Source organism: Erpetoichthys calabaricus, chromosome 7 (genome assembly GCF_900747795.2).
Source record: "Erpetoichthys calabaricus chromosome 7, fErpCal1.3, whole genome shotgun sequence".
Taxonomy (NCBI): Eukaryota; Metazoa; Chordata; class Cladistia; order Polypteriformes; family Polypteridae; genus Erpetoichthys; species Erpetoichthys calabaricus.
This window is the reverse complement of record NC_041400.2, coordinates 159,736,129-159,754,175: the sequence shown is the minus strand read 5'-3', so window position 1 is coordinate 159,754,175 and position 18,047 is coordinate 159,736,129. Positions and strand designations below refer to the sequence as shown.

Here is an 18,047-nt window from a genome sequence, read left to right as displayed (position 1 = left end):
TCTTGCCTCAAATCAATGGCAACCTTTTGTAGGTCTATGAACTTAATTTAAACTTTAGGTTTACACGGTGCTTTCTTTCCGAAGTACCTGCACTCATGAATATGTCTGTATGTGTCAGTCGGTCAAATCCACGCGCTTCGCACCGGCGAAGTACCGCTTTTAAATTTTTATTAAGAAGAAAAGAAAACCTTTTTAAATTGAGGGAAAATATACTAATAACAGTTTGTTAAGGATCTGTTTTTTTGTGAAGCTGCCTTCACTCGAGTGATCACTTCGAGCTGACTTGCTGGCCAACTATAAGCGTTCCCTGGTAGGTAACCACCCATACAATCAGATTGTGAATCAGACTACGAATGCCGTGAATGTAATTACCCCGATCTACATGTTGTCAAATAAACGAACCACACGCCATGGCGCAATTTTAGGGGCTTCGCCTGTAGCGCTGACGTCCAAGGTTCGATTCCCGTAAGGGAGTGAAGTGAGTGGCTGGTTACCTACCAGGTAACGCTTATGGTTGGCCAGCAAGTGAGGTAACATCAGCCGCGGTGCCTTCAGTTGTGAGAAGCAGATCATAGAATGGTTGAAAATAGTTTACTGTCAAATAATGCAAAGAGTACGCGACACGTCTTTCCCCCTTATTCTTGGCTCATCAGGCGTACACACTCACTGCACTCGCTTACGGTAATCGAACCTCGGACGTCAGTGCTAGAGGGGCTTCGCAGCGGTGAAGTATTGCTTTTAAATTTTAATTAAGAAGAAAAGAAAACCTTTTTAAATTAAGTCTTAAAAAGAGGTGTAAAGATATTGACAATAAGCTATGCAAACCCACCAAGAAATGCAATCGTTTAAATCAAGGCGCGAGTCGAAAAACACCATCCCATAATATTAGTTAACGATTAACACATTTCTATATGTATTGTAAGCATACAATACAACTGATAATATGTTGTGCTTATTTATCTGGTGTACCGACATTTTTGCGCGTTTAACGTCTGAAATCTAACGTGGTTTGTGCCCTTCAGAATGAAAACAGTTTGCATTTACCTTTTTAATAAAAGGCGAGCTTTTAAGCCTGAGAAATCACCCCGTAAATGCACACGTTTAATTGCACGTGTTAATATGTATGCTTACACAGTATTAAAAGACACTCAACAACGTCATTTACCTTTGTTCCCGCGTTTGATAAAAGGCGAGCTTTTAAGCCTGAGAAATCACCCCGTAAATGCACACGTTTAATTGCACATGTGTTAATATGTATGCTTACACAGTATTAAAAGACACTCAACAATTACACAGTATTAAAAGACACTCAACAATTAACGTCATTTACCTTTGTTCCCGCGTTTGACTCGTGCTGTAAATCTCTTCCTCGTTTTCAGTTCACGTGATTACGTAGGAGGCGTAATACGTGATGACGCGATACGTGACTCCGCCTCCTCCATTAGAGTAAATGGACAAAAAACAGGTTCCAGTTATGACCATTACGCGTAGAATTTCGAAATGAAACCTGCCTAACTTTTGTAAGTAAGCTGTAAGGAATGAGCCTGCCAAATTTCAGCCTTCCACCTACACGGGAAGTTGGAGAATTAGTGATGAGTGAGTCAGTCAGTCAGTCAGTCAGTCAGTGAGTGAGTGAGTCAGTGAGGGCTTTGCCTTTTATTAGTATAGATTATCATCTCTGTTTTCTCTTTGTTTGATCCACCCATTGATGTAGCAATCATGGTGTGAATTTCACATTCATCTGCTCTTTGTATGGTGCTAACTGTATATGTTGGTTGGTTTTTTACCAGGTAATTTGATTGTCCCCAAAAATCCTCAAAGACATGTATATTAAGTTAACTAGAAATTCTAAAATGGGTCCTGGGATGGACTGGCACTCCATAAAGAATTGTTTTCTTCTTTGGCCACTGAGGGTGCCAAGACAACCTCCGGCCCAGCGTGACTCCCAGACTTAAACTGAGCAGATGTTATGTAGTTTGTTGTAAATTGGTGTTACCTGACTGCATTTGTCCAACAGCTAAGTTACAAACTGCAGTTTACTTTCATTGTGGAGTTTGTATATTCACGGTGGTTTCCCTGTGTGAGCTTTTGTCATATACAGTAGCTAATCTTATTTAGACAGGAAAATTAGGTTGTGCATTTCTTTTTAGCTTGATGGTTTTTTTCATGTTTGTTCCTTTGTTTGAAATGTGTTGTTATATATTTTTTGTTATATTAAATAAAATAAAATTAAAGAGAAAATAGAGCTTGGTTTGAAGTAGACTGGTTTACCATTCAGTCAAAATATAGGGTTCAGATTATGTATGAAAAGATTATAAATATCACATATATTTTTATACTGCATCTTACTCAAAGTCATTGAATCCTGTTAAGTTTTTCATTAGAGTATCATTTATCCACTTGTAACAGTTTTGGTAAGTCTGCCTGGTGCCTATACTGCAAATTAATCTTATTATCACAAGAGTCACAGAGTTACAAAAAAGTCAATTGTTAAACTATTGTTTTTTTCTAAACCCACTGCACACGTTTCCTTAGCAGACTTGTCTTTTGCTTTTACCTTTCCTTTAGCAGATGGATTTTTGAAAAAAACGTTAGGTGGGCTTGGATTGGTTTCTCATATTCATGCTACAATTTAGTTTCTTTTCCTTCTTTTGATGAGTTTTGGACCTCATTTTCTTAAAGATGCCTTGATATAGCACATAATCTACTATGCATCTCATACTGGAGTCACACCTAAATAAATTGTTCAGTAACGTGATTGCAGATCGAGATTTCATGCATCACTATCACTTTACAGTCTTTAGGGTACACAGAATTCCTGAAACTTCTACAGACATACTTTAGGATTGAATACTCTCAGGTTTTCTTTCATCCATTAGGACTGTAATAGTGTAGTACCTGCGAATCTCCTGTTATTCCTTAGAGATTGGGAAATGTATGGATGGTCTGCCTCAGAAGGCAGTGACCTTTCAAGCATCATCAAATCTTAGTTGCTTACCAACATTTCAGTTTTAAGGTTTTTTATTTAGTCACATCTACACAATTACATTTATCTTTTTAGCTACATCTTATCGCCATACCTATGAAGACACTCTATTCCTAAAACTTTGCTAACTGTGGTTTTTTTTTTTTTTTGGGGGGGGGGGGGGGAGCCAAGACAAAAGAACTACAGTAGTAGTTTGCATTAATAAGTTGGGTATCTTCATGTCATGGGTGACTTCCATCAGCCATCAGTTTATCATGTTCTTTTATCACTTTTATTAAGTGATCCCAGTCATTTTGAATCATTTTGGCTGCCTCTCTAGTAACATCCTTAAGTTTCTTTAAATTTTGTTTCTCAGGTCACTAAATCAGGCAATGGAGCTGATAGTGATAACAATCTAAATTACACAACAATAATAAGGACAGTTGGAGGTCAATCATCACTTTGAAAAGTCTTAGTTTATCTGGGAGAAATGTGTGCTAATTGCATTTAGTATTGGTATTTTATATTAATATTCCCTTTAAGATTACTATTAATGCACGTTTCTTAGTGTGTAAATTTAATCACTATTTCCACCTACTTTCCAATGTCTACGAGTGGTGAACATACAGATTTCTGTCTCCAACAATGACATACTTGATTTAAGTAGTGTCTTTCATTCTGCCTGGTTATGCTTCTTATCATCATTATGTTATCTGCATACTTGACAATGGAACAATTGTCATTGTTCTGTCTCTGGCCACTGATATTTATGGTAAATAGTAAAAGAAACAGATACACTATCTTGAAGTGCACATTTTTTTCACTGAATGCCTTTTAACAGCATGCAAACAAATAGATAGAAAAATCAGAATCTGAAACACAATACATGGTTCAACATTTATTATATGGATGGACAGTATTGAATGCTAAAGAGAAATCCAGAGATGGCACTCTAAGATTAGATTAGAATCAGGCTTATCAAGACAAGAGTAAGATAACCAGCAACGTGTCCTCTATATGGTTTACACAATAAGCAAATTGTTTTTTATCTTGAAAGGATTTAGTCTCAGGCATTAAGATGTTCTTCACCAAATGCTGAATGCCTTTAATTGACATCTAAGTCAGGGTTATTGACCTATACTTATCCAGACTGTTTTTCTTGCTGACCTATGAAAATGAGGTAATAACTGACTTTTTTACACAAGTCACATACAATATCAAAGCTCAGAGACCAGTTAAAGAGAAGGAGAAAGGTGTGAAAGACACCCTTATATGCAGTCTGGTCCCAGAGTCAGTTGGTTTTACTTGGGGGAAAGATTTCTCCACTTTAACCATGCCAAGTTCCATCACAGAAAATGTAATTCCTGAAAGTGTTCTATGGTGGGGTGTCCAGTTCTGATCCCCAAGGCAGCATTGGCTGCTGGTTTTCCTTCCTGACAATTTCTTTAATCAAGGACCAATTTCTGCATTTTAATTGCAGTGTTTTGAAAAAAATCCATCCTCTAAATTGATTCTTTTTCCTTTAATGGCGGCCAAACAAAAATGAGATGTGAAGTAAGCCAACAGATGATCAGCTAACTCCAACCTATTTCTCTTTATCCAGTTTATTAATTAGAAGACAATGCTTGTTGTTAATTAAACCCGTTATTTACCTCCATGGCTTGCTGCTGCTCTCATTCTACCAGAGTAGACATTTCTAAAACAGTCCATTTTCCTTTTCCTAAGAGAACAATCAAAGTTTTATATGGACCTGAGCAGATCAACATTACTGAGACCTTCACCTACCTTTATTTTCAAATATTGATGGACACAGGTTGCTAATCGTGTGCTGGCTAACTTAATGTCTCATTATTGTTTAACTGTTAATAAAAAAAAAGGGAACAATTAAGGGGTCTGCTTCTTAAATAGCAAGTTAGCTACAAATAAAGTAAAAGAAGTTAATTAGCAGCAGAAACTGGTCACTAAGAATGAAAATCTGAAACCACAGCGGCCCTCCAGGATTGGGGTTGGACAGCCATGTTCTACAGCATCAGCCATACTTGTTTATTTTTGATACTGAACTGGTTTAAAATCTTAAGTAAAATTAAAAAAACATATACTTTTTTGCCAATATTACATCCATTTAATGGAATTAAATTTGGTAAAGCCCATACATGTAAAAAAATACAAACATACAACCAAATTTCAATAAAAATCATCATTAATGAACCACCCACAACATGTTAACACAAACCTACTAAAACACAAGAATTAAAAGCATCTTATGGATAAGATAAGATCATGCATAAAGTAGATGATTGATAAGTACACTTGACGAATTCTTCTAGTCCTGATCATAATTGACTTGAGCCATTTACTAAACAGATACAGCACTGGCACTGAAAGCTCACTCACATAAGGTCTTTCTTAATTGTCGTTCCTCTTACGATTGTTCCATGAAAGTCCTGACAAATCACTCAGTCAAGTGACAGAGATTAAAAGAACATTACAAATGTTCAGTTCCTTGTAGCAAAGGTCAGAATTGAGTTGTAAAGATATGGATCATAAGGTTAAAAGGAGTTCACCAAATTTGAAGTACAGAAACAAACCTGCATTTATCCTTCTTTTCCAACACAATGCAAACACATCTTGATTTTAACAGAAATGTTATCTAAAGGCCCTGTCAAATTACATGATTTTTCCCATGATTTTTAGTTTCAGACTTTATTTATATAATTTTAACAATTCAGAGGCAGTCAAGATACACATCTTCCAGCAACTCAGTCCAACAATTCTGCAACTCACCCTGACAAAGTGAAACAGTCTTAAATCATCGAGTTGATCTCTGCATATGCAAGAGCTTAGAGCCAATGAGATCACACCCAGAAGTGCAATGCATTTAAGTCAAATACCAGGAACAAGGAATAAGAGTAGTTTTGAACCTCTCAAAAAGAAGAGAGGCTTGCCTGTCTGATGTATCTTTTTTATGTACATTGAAAGAATGGAAAAAAAATAAAGAAGGGAAAGATTGTAGCTGAATTTGCCATACCTGTAAAGAATTTGTACAACACTGGCTCTGTCACACAGCACATTATTTGCTGCCAGAAAAAGGAAATGGACTTCTGTGAAGGTTTGTGAATGAGTGTATGCTGCAGTGGACTAATGCACTAAATAGGCTTAGCCCCTCTCCGAAATCTTTCAGGCTCTAATAGACCCTGAAAAGCATCAAGTAAGTTCAGAAAATAGATGCATAGCTAATATAATGTAAGGTAAGTGCATGTTAACTTTTTCTCAAAGTATTTTTCATTTTTCTACAGCCAAGAGAGAAAGACTGTGAATCCAATCATAATATAACATGTGCAGTTGGATATCCATTTCTAAGGAATAATGAAAAGGTATGGAAGCTTCTTTAATTTTTCTCTTTCACTTACAGGAGATGAGATGGAAGACATCCATTACTATTATGTCATTTGCCACATTTTCTTTGGCCAGCTTTCATTAAATCCTAGCCCTTCTTCACATTTTCTAAGAATCTCATTTTCAACAAGAAACATTTATTTGACAAACTCTGAAACCACATGAAGTGATATACAATATAATTAAACTAAGCTATTCACAAAATTATTTTTAAGCATAAGGTTGTTAGAAAATAATTTACTACTGTATAAAAGTTGCTCTAGCTTTGAGTAGTCCATGAATAGTGCTAGAATGCTAATAAAATATTATCTATACTTTTGGAGGGTTTTTCTTTTTGAGTTCCATCAAGAGACTCTAGTTTCCCTCCTACATGAAAAAGGTCATGCTTGTTATTGGCCTTGTGAAGGTGAAGTTGTGTGCATCAGCTGTGATGAACTGGTGCCCAATGCAGCTGAGATAGGCTCTGGTTCTCTATACACTTGAATTGGAATAACTTGTTATAGAATATTATATTGTAATATACTTTGACTTTGTCAATTTCAGGACATTGTTGTATCCTTGTCATTCTTTTCATTCTGAAAACCATCTCAATATTCTTTGTACTACACCATTTTTATTACTGCAAAGCTCCATTATTATACAGTATATCCACTTTAGTCTTTGAATACATTTCATCTCATTTTATACTATGTTCCATTTATTAGTCCTTTTGAAGGCTATAATGGTAACAATTCAGGACACACTTAACAGTCAATAATTTACTGCTCCTAATAGGGAATTCCCAAGAGCTTTTAGAATTTTTGAAATTACTCCTTCTTGTTATGGACCTGTTCTTGAGTATTCAGTTTGGCTCTGCTTAGTGTAACACACATTGGAAGCATCATAACTAGATGCCCAAAGAATCTCAACCAACACCTCCCAATTTGGAGAAACCTTCACTGTACTCAAGTCCAAAGTGTTTCTTCATTTTTTTATTCCTCATTTCAGGTGTACCATTCCACATGAAGAATAATCAGTTTTTCAGTTTCATGATTCATGAGCAAAACTTCAAAATGTTTTTGCTCCTTCCCTCAAGGTTTGCTTTCAGAGTGTAATCCTCTTACATCCTAGAGGAAGCTATAACTCCAGACCCTGATATGCTAAATCCCATCCACCTGGGAAACAACAGATCAAAATCAAAGAATAAAAGAAGAAACAAAAAAACCCACAAGCAGCAGAGCTGCATCCAATACGCTGTGAACTTTAATATTCTGTGCATGACTGCTCAGAGCTGCACAACTGTTTAGAGCTGCACTCATTTTAATAGATTCAAACTGACACCAAGAAAGTGGACACAATTTTTACCACTCAAATATGAAAACTATTAGCATTTCACAATATACTGTAAGACTTATAGTCAAAAAAGCCTTCTTCGTGCAAATCATGCATGGGACCTGAGCTGAGCAAGAAAGGTGCTTCTTTCCCAGAAGGGATTTTTTTAGTTGTTATTATTCATTTTTATTACAATCTATTTCTAATAGTTGGTACAGTATAGTATAGTATAATTCTTTACCTGTCTTGCAGTTATCCTGTGTTTATGTATATGTTGCACCTGTGGTCCTGAAAAACATGATTTTATGCCACTGTATGCCACGATACTGTGTATTGATAGTATGACAATAAGGCCACTTGACTTTACTTGATTATCTTAAAGCTGAGATTTATTTTACATTAGATTCAACTTTTCATAAGCATTCCATAGGTTAGCACAGAGTGGAACCACTTAAAACATTCTGCTTTCCTTTCGGAAAATTGCTTAAAACTTGTGTTCCAGTCACAGGTAATGTCCATATTTTTCCAAAAAAAAACGTAAAAAGGTTCACTATTCAAGATGAAGTATCACTATCCTGCACATATCTACATCTTATCACACATGCAGTTTTTACTTTTTCTATCTTCCCAACAACTGCAATGTCCTCAGCCATTGCAAAGTACACAATCCCATTAGATGCTTCTGGACTGCATACTGAGAAATTTTGTCCACTAATGACAACATTTCCTTAATGTATTTCTTTTGTATTTTCAAACTGTCCCAAGTCAAAATTAATTTTTGCTCTATTTTCTGAGAGGAACAACTGGGCAACTCTCTCCCTCTTGTTGGATCATCAGTTTGCAAGAACCTATTAGAGGTCACCCAAAAGTCATTTTGTAGGAGATCTTAACACACATCCCAAATCCAGAGCTTTGCTTTGCCTTTCCATAGCTCTGGACTTCCTGAACCACCAGTTTTTCTGATCCAGAGAGTCGCTGGCTAATACTGTTTACAAGGTCTCTCTTTTTTTTAAGATGGCTTCCTCTTCTATTAAGGTATGTTAGGCACACTAATAAGATTTGGATGTCTGGTTAGGTCAACTTAAAAAAAGGCCTTAACTCAAAGGTTACATCAAAAGATTAACGGCACATTTATAGTATTTTTCTTTCTACTCTATAATGCTTCAAGAATTGCCAGAAAACCAAGGGGGTGGACTCCTGGCTTGGCAGCAGGCTGATACATCTTCTGATTTGGTTGCCAGACAGAATTGGTTAAGCAGCTCCACTGTGCTCTGACTGCAAGCAAGTTTTCACCTACCCATCAGGAGAGATGAACATTCCAAGATCCATTCAAAAGTACACACAAAAGCAAACAAACTCATCTGACAGGTCTATCTATGAGACTGTTTCAGATTTGCCATGCATACTGTTGGTGAATGGCAGATGCAAAGTTCAGAGCAGTGATAGGATAATGAGGTACTGGTTCACATGATGCTGGCTTTAGATGACCTGTCAGATGCCCTCTGCTTACAATGTGACTTAGGTCTAGAATAAGATAATGCCAGGCCACACTCTTCTATTGTCACAACTGACCTCAGGAATGATGTCCAGGTGCTGTCTTTGCCTGCATTCTCTCTTGACCTTAACTCAGTACAGCAGCTTTTGGATGCCCTGGATTGCAGCATCTGGAGATTTGACCCCCATAACTGCCAACAACCAGCTACTTTGTCATGCCCTTCAGCAGAAATGGGATAACATTCCACAGTTGCAGATTTAGAGTCGCATTGATTCTGTGCACCAGATGTGTCAAGCAACGTTAGCTGTAAGAGACAGTCACACAAGTTGCTGAAAGACTCACAAGATGACTCTTGTTAATGTTCAAATATGTTATTATTTTCCTGTTGTGGTTTCTGTTGCACTCTTTTCCTATTATTCAATGTTATATATTGTCATTTCAGCCATGAACAGCAAATTTCCAGTCAAACAATGAGTGTTGTATTTCTTTTTCAGTATAGTTTTAGAATTTCCACATCCTACTAAAATTTCTATTGTGAGCAAGTCCAGTGGAGTAGATAGCTCACTCCTGATAAAGTAGCAAGTTGGGAGTAGAGTCAAGTTCAAATACAGTATATTGATCCACTACTCTTCAACATCTCTCACAATCTCTAGCTTCGATTTTTCCTTTAAAGTAACATGCCTCCTAAGGGTCATCTTGAATTGCCAAGGTCACACATGATCTCCAAACTCTTTGTGTTTGGTTTTTTTTTTAGCCTTTTTTATATATTAGCTGGCTCGGTGCAGAGGTGGTTCTCATTTTCTTTGCTGTGAGTGAACATTTGTTTTTAGTGGCCTGTTAGTGGATTGTCCATTGTTTTGCCCTTCTCCTTAGACCAACTGGCGATGGTTACCCTTCCAGAAGCACAATGTACCTGAAAATATAGCTTTAAACATCCCTCAAGAATTCAGATTTCTCCATCATGTGTAGATCACAGTTCTCGAAAGGCACTGTTATATGAAATATCAGATCATAGGTAGCACTCTTCGGTTTAATTTGAGACCAAGATCAAATGTATCGCGCATACCTTATTTGAGGCTGTGAGAAATTTGCTTGTAAAAAAACACAATTGAAGAAAACAACAATGGAATCCGAAAAAGCAATAAAATATGTTCAGACCTACCAATTATTTTATTCTTTAAGTTAGTCTTAACAGGCTAACATTATGTATACAAAAATAATTCTCTTGTCTGTTTAGTTTTTTAAGAAATATAACAAAGGGGACAGCACACTTGAGACAAAACATTATGCACTATGAGCTATCAAGATATTAATTGATTTTGTGTATGGCTTTGTTATGTTTATTTTTGCCAAAATTTTCCATGTAGAGCTACAAAAGTGCACAACACATCCAAGTTAACACAGTTTAATTGTTTTTCTTCTTTACCAGGATTCATTTGAAATTATATTTCAATTTAATACCTCCTCTCTCTTGGATAATATCACAATCCATTTATATGCCACAAGGTATGTATCAGTACTTATTGGTTATACATTAATGACTATTTGAACTAATATGTTTTCTGCTAATGCTATTATGGTGGCCAATAAGTACAAAACCAGGATCCTGATAGACTAGTGCAGGATATGAAATAGGCCTGCAAGTGAGAAAAGAGGGAAGTGGAAGACATAGGAAAGTGTGCACTTAATTTATAGTCATAAGATAGGAGACCTGTCTCTAGTGCACAACATATAAGGTTCAGATTTAATAGTTTACTTGCTGTTTTTGTTTCACTCAATGAGCTTGACGTTTTTCGCCCAATGTGCTTGGATGGATTGGCAGTGGTGAATTAAAGCTCTTCTCACATGTATGGACAATTACAGTATGTCATTTTGGATAAACTACAACATAATAATTGGGTTGTCAAGAAGGTATTTAGGTGCACATAAGGTGGTTGGACCATCTTGCAGGAAAAATAGGAGGACATAGGTTGGAGTCTAGGTATTTTGGGTGTTTGAATATCTGAATATCTGATGTCAACAAATATAGGGGGAAAGTGAAAAGAAAAAAAGTAATCCCACCAGACTGTCTGCATTATCTATATATTGGTCTTACTTAGCTGAGAGGAACAGGACAATCATGAATTTGATTGTCAATAACAAAACAGCATATTGGACAAAGGCCATTACCCTGACCTTGAAGATAGCCTTTTTTCTAAATATGTCTTTGAGCAATGTAGGGTCAGAGGTTTCTTATTTTTGCCAAACCATTTTAGTGAGGTACAAGAGTTCCTCAAAACACTCCAGCAAAATATTTTAAAAGCAAACTCAATTTGTATAGGACAGGGGTCCCCAACTCCGGTCCTGGAGGACCCAGTGGCTGCAGGTTTTCTTTCTAACCCTTAATTAGTTACAGTAATTCTTAATTAGTGAACTGTTTTTGCTCATAATTAACTTCTTCTGGATGTAACACCAAGTGACACAACAATAAGTATGGTGCTTAAAAAAAATTCAATTCTAAAAAATTCACCATACTATTAAAATGAGTCCTGCAAATGTCACACATGGGAGGGTTTCCTTTTTTGCTAATGTCTTACCACTGCAGTACTGCTGCCAGTTTTGTGAAGGAGCAGATGTATGTTGGGTCTGTTTAGTTGAATACACTATACTGCAAGCTCCATGTCATAGCATGAAAACTAAAGGGAACTTTAATCAAGGATTATGGGTTGTATAGAACAGACTGGCATTACCCACTATGCCTTGCAACACAAGTCTTTTGCTTAAGAGGCAGCTGCCAATTGATTTCATTCCACTGGTTTCTTCTCCTAGTAAGGTGTCAGCTTTTATTCTACCAGGATTATTTATTTTCAGTTAGCTTCCATTAGTTTTCCACTCCTGGTAAATAATCAGATATTTTTCACTGCTTTTGTAAAACACTCCTTTTGTTTGTCCGTGTCTGAGACAATTCTGTCTTTAAGGTGTTAGCCTCTCATAATGCTTAAGCACTTAAAATAAACTGCTGGGTACCCCATTTGGCAAGGATTGGATTATTTTGGCATAAATGGCAGAGATTAAGATATTGTCTAGGGCCAAAGGACATTAACTTGACTATGGTGGTCTTTCGTTTATTTTTAAAGCAAGGGAGAAAAAGACAAACCTTGGAAACTTTTGCCTACAAATGTCAACCTGTGATGTGAACAAAAGTCTCACTAATAGAGTTGATTCTTCAAATTTGGCAAAACATTTTTTTACATGTTCACCAAATATTTTCCTGAAAATTCACTTTGTGGCTGGCTTAGACACTTTTTTTCACAGAGCCCCATGATGCTTTGCAAGTTCAACATGCACAGAACTTTCATGAATGCGTACTGTAACCATACTCCTCTGCATGCATTAAAAAAAAATGCAGTAACTTCAATAACTGACCATAATGAGAATATTATAAGTACTGCTGAAAAGTGCTGTGCACTCAATTTCTTGCCACCACGTCATGTTGCTAATTTCAATTACTGGCTGAATACATAATCAATTAGCCATGTGGTGCAGTGACAAGTCAAAACAGACCTTAAGGAAGCCCTCCCCCTCCTCTTTCTCATCATCCTTGAATCAGAAAACACATGATACCCTGTGAAATAATAATAAGAAAAGATTTATTACTATTTAATAGGCATTTCTGTCTTCTTGATGAAAGAAAAAAGTTCCAAAGCATCTGCACAGAGATCAGAAACAAAAAAGGACATGAAACCGTGTCTTAATTGAAAGGGCCAGTCTCACGCTGCCGCTTCATGAAACAGCCAATCAGTGCCCCAAAGATTGGAGCTCTGTGAGCACAATGATACATATGCTTTTACTTATTTCTAGTTTGTGGCCATTTGTTGCATGTAGTTTGTGGTTAAAGCTTCTTTTGTGTCTTATATTGCTTGAAACACTGTGGCACAATGGCTAGCACTGCTGCCTTGCAGTTCAGGTTTCATTTCTGGCCACAATAATCGGTTCAGCATAGTTGGCAGACACTTCCCTAGACCTCAGGGACACTTTAAAGACCATTGTACCATTATAGTTAATTTCTTCTTCCCCATTCACTTCAATGCTTTTCACAGACTTCAGTGAAGTTCCCAAACATTTCCACAATTTCACCAAACTGTCAGAGAAGCAAACTTTGTGGGGTTCACTTATCACTATTCACCAACAATAAAACACTGAGAACTTAACAGAGACAATACTATAATTGTGTTTTAATGCATAAATCTCCTATTAAATCTAAAATGGTGTTTAGAGATATTTCAAAATGAATTTTATGATATCTGGAAATGCATTTTAGATATCTCAAATTGAATTATAGATATCTAAAAATACATCTATTTTAAGATATCTAAAAAGAATTGTATGATATCTCAAACAGATTTCAAGATATCTCGAAGTGATATGCTGTACATTTTCAGATATCTGAAATGCATTTCAAGATATCTTAAATGCAATTTGAGATATCTTGAAATATGTTCATGTGTATTTTGAGATATCTCAAATACATTTCAAGATATCTTAAAATACATCTGCAGGCATTTTGAGATATCTGAAATACATTTTCAGATATCTTAAAATAGCTTTCTGCACATTTCAAGATATCTCAAATACATTTTCAGATATCTTAAAATAACTTCCTGTGTATTTCAAGATAGGTCAAATACATTTTCAGATATCTTAAAATCACTTCCTGTAAAATTTCTTATACTTTAAATGGAACTTCCTGCCTATTTTAAGATATCTTGAAATGCATTTAAGATATCTCGAAATGCACAGGAAGTGATTTTGAGATATCATGAAATGTATTTGAGATATCTTGAAATGTGCAGGAAGTTATTTTAAGATATCTTGAAATGTATTTGAGATATCTTGAAATGTGCAGGAAGTCATTTTAAGATATCTTGAAATGTATTTGAGATATCTTGAAATGTGCAGGAAGTCATTTTAAGATATCTTGAAATGTATCTTAGATATCTTGAAATGTGCAGGAAGTCATTTTAAGATATCTTGAAATGTATTTGAGATATCTTGAAATGTGCAGGAAGTCATTTTAAGATATCTGAAAATGCATTTCAGATATCTCAAAATGAATTTGGGATATCTTAAAATGAGAAGGAAGTTATTTTAAGTTATCTTGAAATATAATTTAGATATCTTAAAAAGCATTTATATGGCAAGCCAAATTAACATTTAGAGATATCTCAAAATGAATTTCGGATATCTTAAAATGTAATTTACTTTTTAAGATATCTGAAATTCGCTTTGAGATATCTTAAAATACTTTCCTTTACATTTTAAGATATCTGCAATACATTTCAGGATATCTCAAATGCATTTCAAGATATCTCAAATACAGTTTCAGATATCTCAAAATAATTGTGTCTGTATTTCAAGATATCTCAAATGAATTTTCAGATATCTTAAATTGACCTTTCATGCATTTTAAGATATCTTAAATGCATTTCAAGATATCTCAAAATCATTTCCTGTAAAACTGCCTATTATTTCAATGGGACTTCTTGTTTATTATAAGATATCTTAAAATGTATTTGAGATATCTTGAAATGAGCAGGAAGTGATGTTGAGATATCTGAAAATGTATTTGAGATATCTTAAATTGTATTGTAGATATCTGAAAGTGCTATTGAGATATCTTGAAATAATTGAGTGTCATTTTAAAGATATCTTAAAATGCATTTTAGATATCTTGAAATACAATTTTAGATATCTTCAAATACATTGTTAGATATCTGAAATAGAGCAGAGACCCATTTTAAGATATCATGAAATTAATTTTAGATATCTAAAAATGTATTTCAGATATCTGAAACAACAATGAATTTCAAGATATCTTAAATGCTTTTTAAGATATCTAAATTATATTTCGAGATATCTTAAAATAACTTCCGTCTCATTTTAAGATATCCCAAATTCATTTTGAGATATCTGAAATGCATTTTGAGATATCTTAAAATGACTTCCTGCACATTTCAAGATATCTCAAATACATTTCATGATATCTCAAAATCACTTCCTCTGCATTTCGAGATATCTTAAATGCATTTCAAGATATCTTAAAATAGGCAGGAAGTTCCATTGAAAGTATAAGAAATTTTACAGGAAGTGATTTTAAGATATCTGAAAATGTATTTGAGATATCTTGAAATACGCAGGAAGTTATTTTAAGATATCTGAAAATGTATTTGAGATATCTTGAAATACGCAGGAAGTTATTTTAAGATATCTGAAAATGTATTTGAGATGTCTTGAAATGTGCAGAAAGCTATTTTAAGATATCTGAAAATGTATTTCAGATATCTCAAAATGCCTGCAGATGTATTTTAAGATATCTTGAAATGTATTTGAGATATCTCAAAATGCACATGAACATATTTCAAGATATCTCAAATTGCATTTAAGATATCTTGAAATGCATTTCAGATATCTCAAAATGAACAGCATATCACTTCAAGATATCTTGAAATCTGTTTGAGATATCATACAATTCTTTTTAGATATCTTAAAATAGATGTATTTTTAGATATCTATAATTCAATTTGAGATATCTAAAATGCATTTCCAGATATCATAAAATTCATTTTGAGATATCTCTAAATGTTAATTTGGCTTGCCATAGTTCTGGGAATTCTTTAATGAGGTAGAATGCATTTTCCTAGCATTACATGGATCTACTAACTTCCTTAAAGTGCAAGGTGAGTGCAATAATTACAAAGCAGTTCTTTGTGATCAGAGGTATTGTAGGATGAAGAGATTTTATTCTGATGATAGTGCAATCTTCTAGGATGTCTATGTTCACAGAGCATGAGGGGTCAAGGAGTGATTTGAAGAGCGTGGCATCAGTGACAAAAACAAAAGAACTTGCTATAGCTCTAAAAGCCCAGTGATGTGTGTTTCATGATTTTTTTATTAGCAAAATCAATTTCATTTTTAATTATATTGTTAAAATGAAATGTATCACAATTTGGGAGATTGCATGAGAGAGAGTATACACTAGACTGTGATCAACTGCTTGTTGTATTCTGGCCTGCAGGTGATAGTACAAGGCAAGGCCTCAATCTTTTGTGTCCTGTTAATACAAAAAGTAGATTTGGAAAATGAATGAATGTATAGCTGCACCATTAAGATGATGATATTTCTTTGCAGTGACAGTGAGGAGCCTGAATCCACTTACTCTGATAATTATAACAGCATCATAATCCCAGTGAAATATGAAGCTGAGATACATTTCCTAAGGTATGTAGATCTATCAGGAGCATAATAATAAAATGCCTTCTGAATATAGCTGGAGTTTCAGTTGACAAATTAGAGGAAGTCAAAATGCCCCAAAACGAGTAACTTTCTACTAGTTACAAAATGAGACTTCTGGTACTTTCAGAAAACTCTAAAAATTACTTAGAATTAAGGTCTTTAAAGTACTGTAAGTAAGCTGAAACAATCTAATAGTTTGTATTCTGTACATTTTGAAATATTACTTATGCTATTGATTCTGGTTTATTTTTATTCTATCATAATTTTCTTAATTGGCATTTCAATTGTTCTAAAAAATGCTTTATTTTTTGAGAAAATGAATTGAATTAGTCTCCCTAATGCTACAATTCTTAAAATGTATTCTCATCTTATAGGCATTTTATAATTTCTTCTTTCTTTTATGTAGTTTATGATCAAAGCCATTTTTAGATTCCCAAGAGCTCCAGGATATCCAGTAGTGCAAGTGTATTTTGTTTGAAATCTATATATGAAATAAATAATATTGTAATATGTTTATTTAATATCACTTTAGATTATTTTTTTAAATCTATGCATTTCTACTAAGAAAGACCAATTTTTCTCTTGGTTACTTTAAAATTTGGAAAAAAAGCATTGTACGTAAATTATATAACAAACCTTACATTGCAAATTTACTTACATGTTGTTGTGTATTCGCAATTGTTTCATTAGTAGTTTCAATAACATAACTATCCATCCATCCATTATCCAACCCGCTATGTCCTAACTATGGGGTCATGGGGGTCTGCTGGAGCCAATCCCAGCCAACACAGGGCGCAAGGCAGGAAACAAACCCCGGGTAGGGCGCCAGCCCACCGCAGGGCTCACACACACACGCACACACACGCACACACACTAGGGACAATTTAGAATCGCCAATGCACCTAACCTGCATGTCTTTGGACTGTGGGAGGAAACCGTAACACCCAGAGGAAACCCACACAGACACGGGGAAAACATGAAAACTCCACGCAGGGAGGACCCGGGAAGCGAACCTAACTCCTAACTGGGAGGCAGCAGCGCTACCCACTGCGCCACGGTGATAACATAACTATTCAGTCCTAAAGTTGTCGTCCACTATGCGGTATGAAGAAAAACATATTTAACTTCCCAACATTTCCAATATTGCTGTATCCAGCCTGAACAACCTTTGTTTGTCTCAGCAGTGGACACAATATTCATAATTTGGGCTCTATACTCCACCACAATGGATTTGAAATTAAGAAATAACTACTGTACATGACTGAAGTGTAGGCGCTCAGTAGTAATTCAAAGGGTTTAACAAAAATATCGTATTAGCCATTTACGAATGACAGCCATTTTTATACATGGTCCCTCCCATTTTCAGAGGCTCAAAAGTATTTGGACATTTGACTGACAAGCTCTTCCATAGCCAGCTGTGAGCAGGTCTCTTATTACTTCATTAACTATTAAGCAGGTATAAGGTCTGCAGTTGATTCCAAGTGTAGAATTTCAAATATTGGAATTCTCAATATGAGGTCCAAAGAGCTGTCCATTCAAGTAAAACAGTCCATCATTAGACTGAGAAAACAAAACAAACCCATGCAAGACATAGCAGAAACACCAGGA

At 35.2% G+C, this 18,047-nt stretch overlaps 1 protein-coding gene across 1 annotated transcript in view; it reads left to right on the top strand.

The window, feature by feature from the left end:
- itga1 (integrin, alpha 1) overlaps positions 1-18,047 on the top strand; it is a 209,114-nt gene that overhangs the window by 168,422 nt on the left and 22,645 nt on the right. Inside the window, 3 exon segments of the mRNA XM_028805627.2 lie at positions 6,262-6,339; positions 10,597-10,673; positions 16,335-16,424. Of these exon segments, the coding sequence (XP_028661460.2) occupies positions 6,262-6,339; positions 10,597-10,673; positions 16,335-16,424 (245 nt within the window).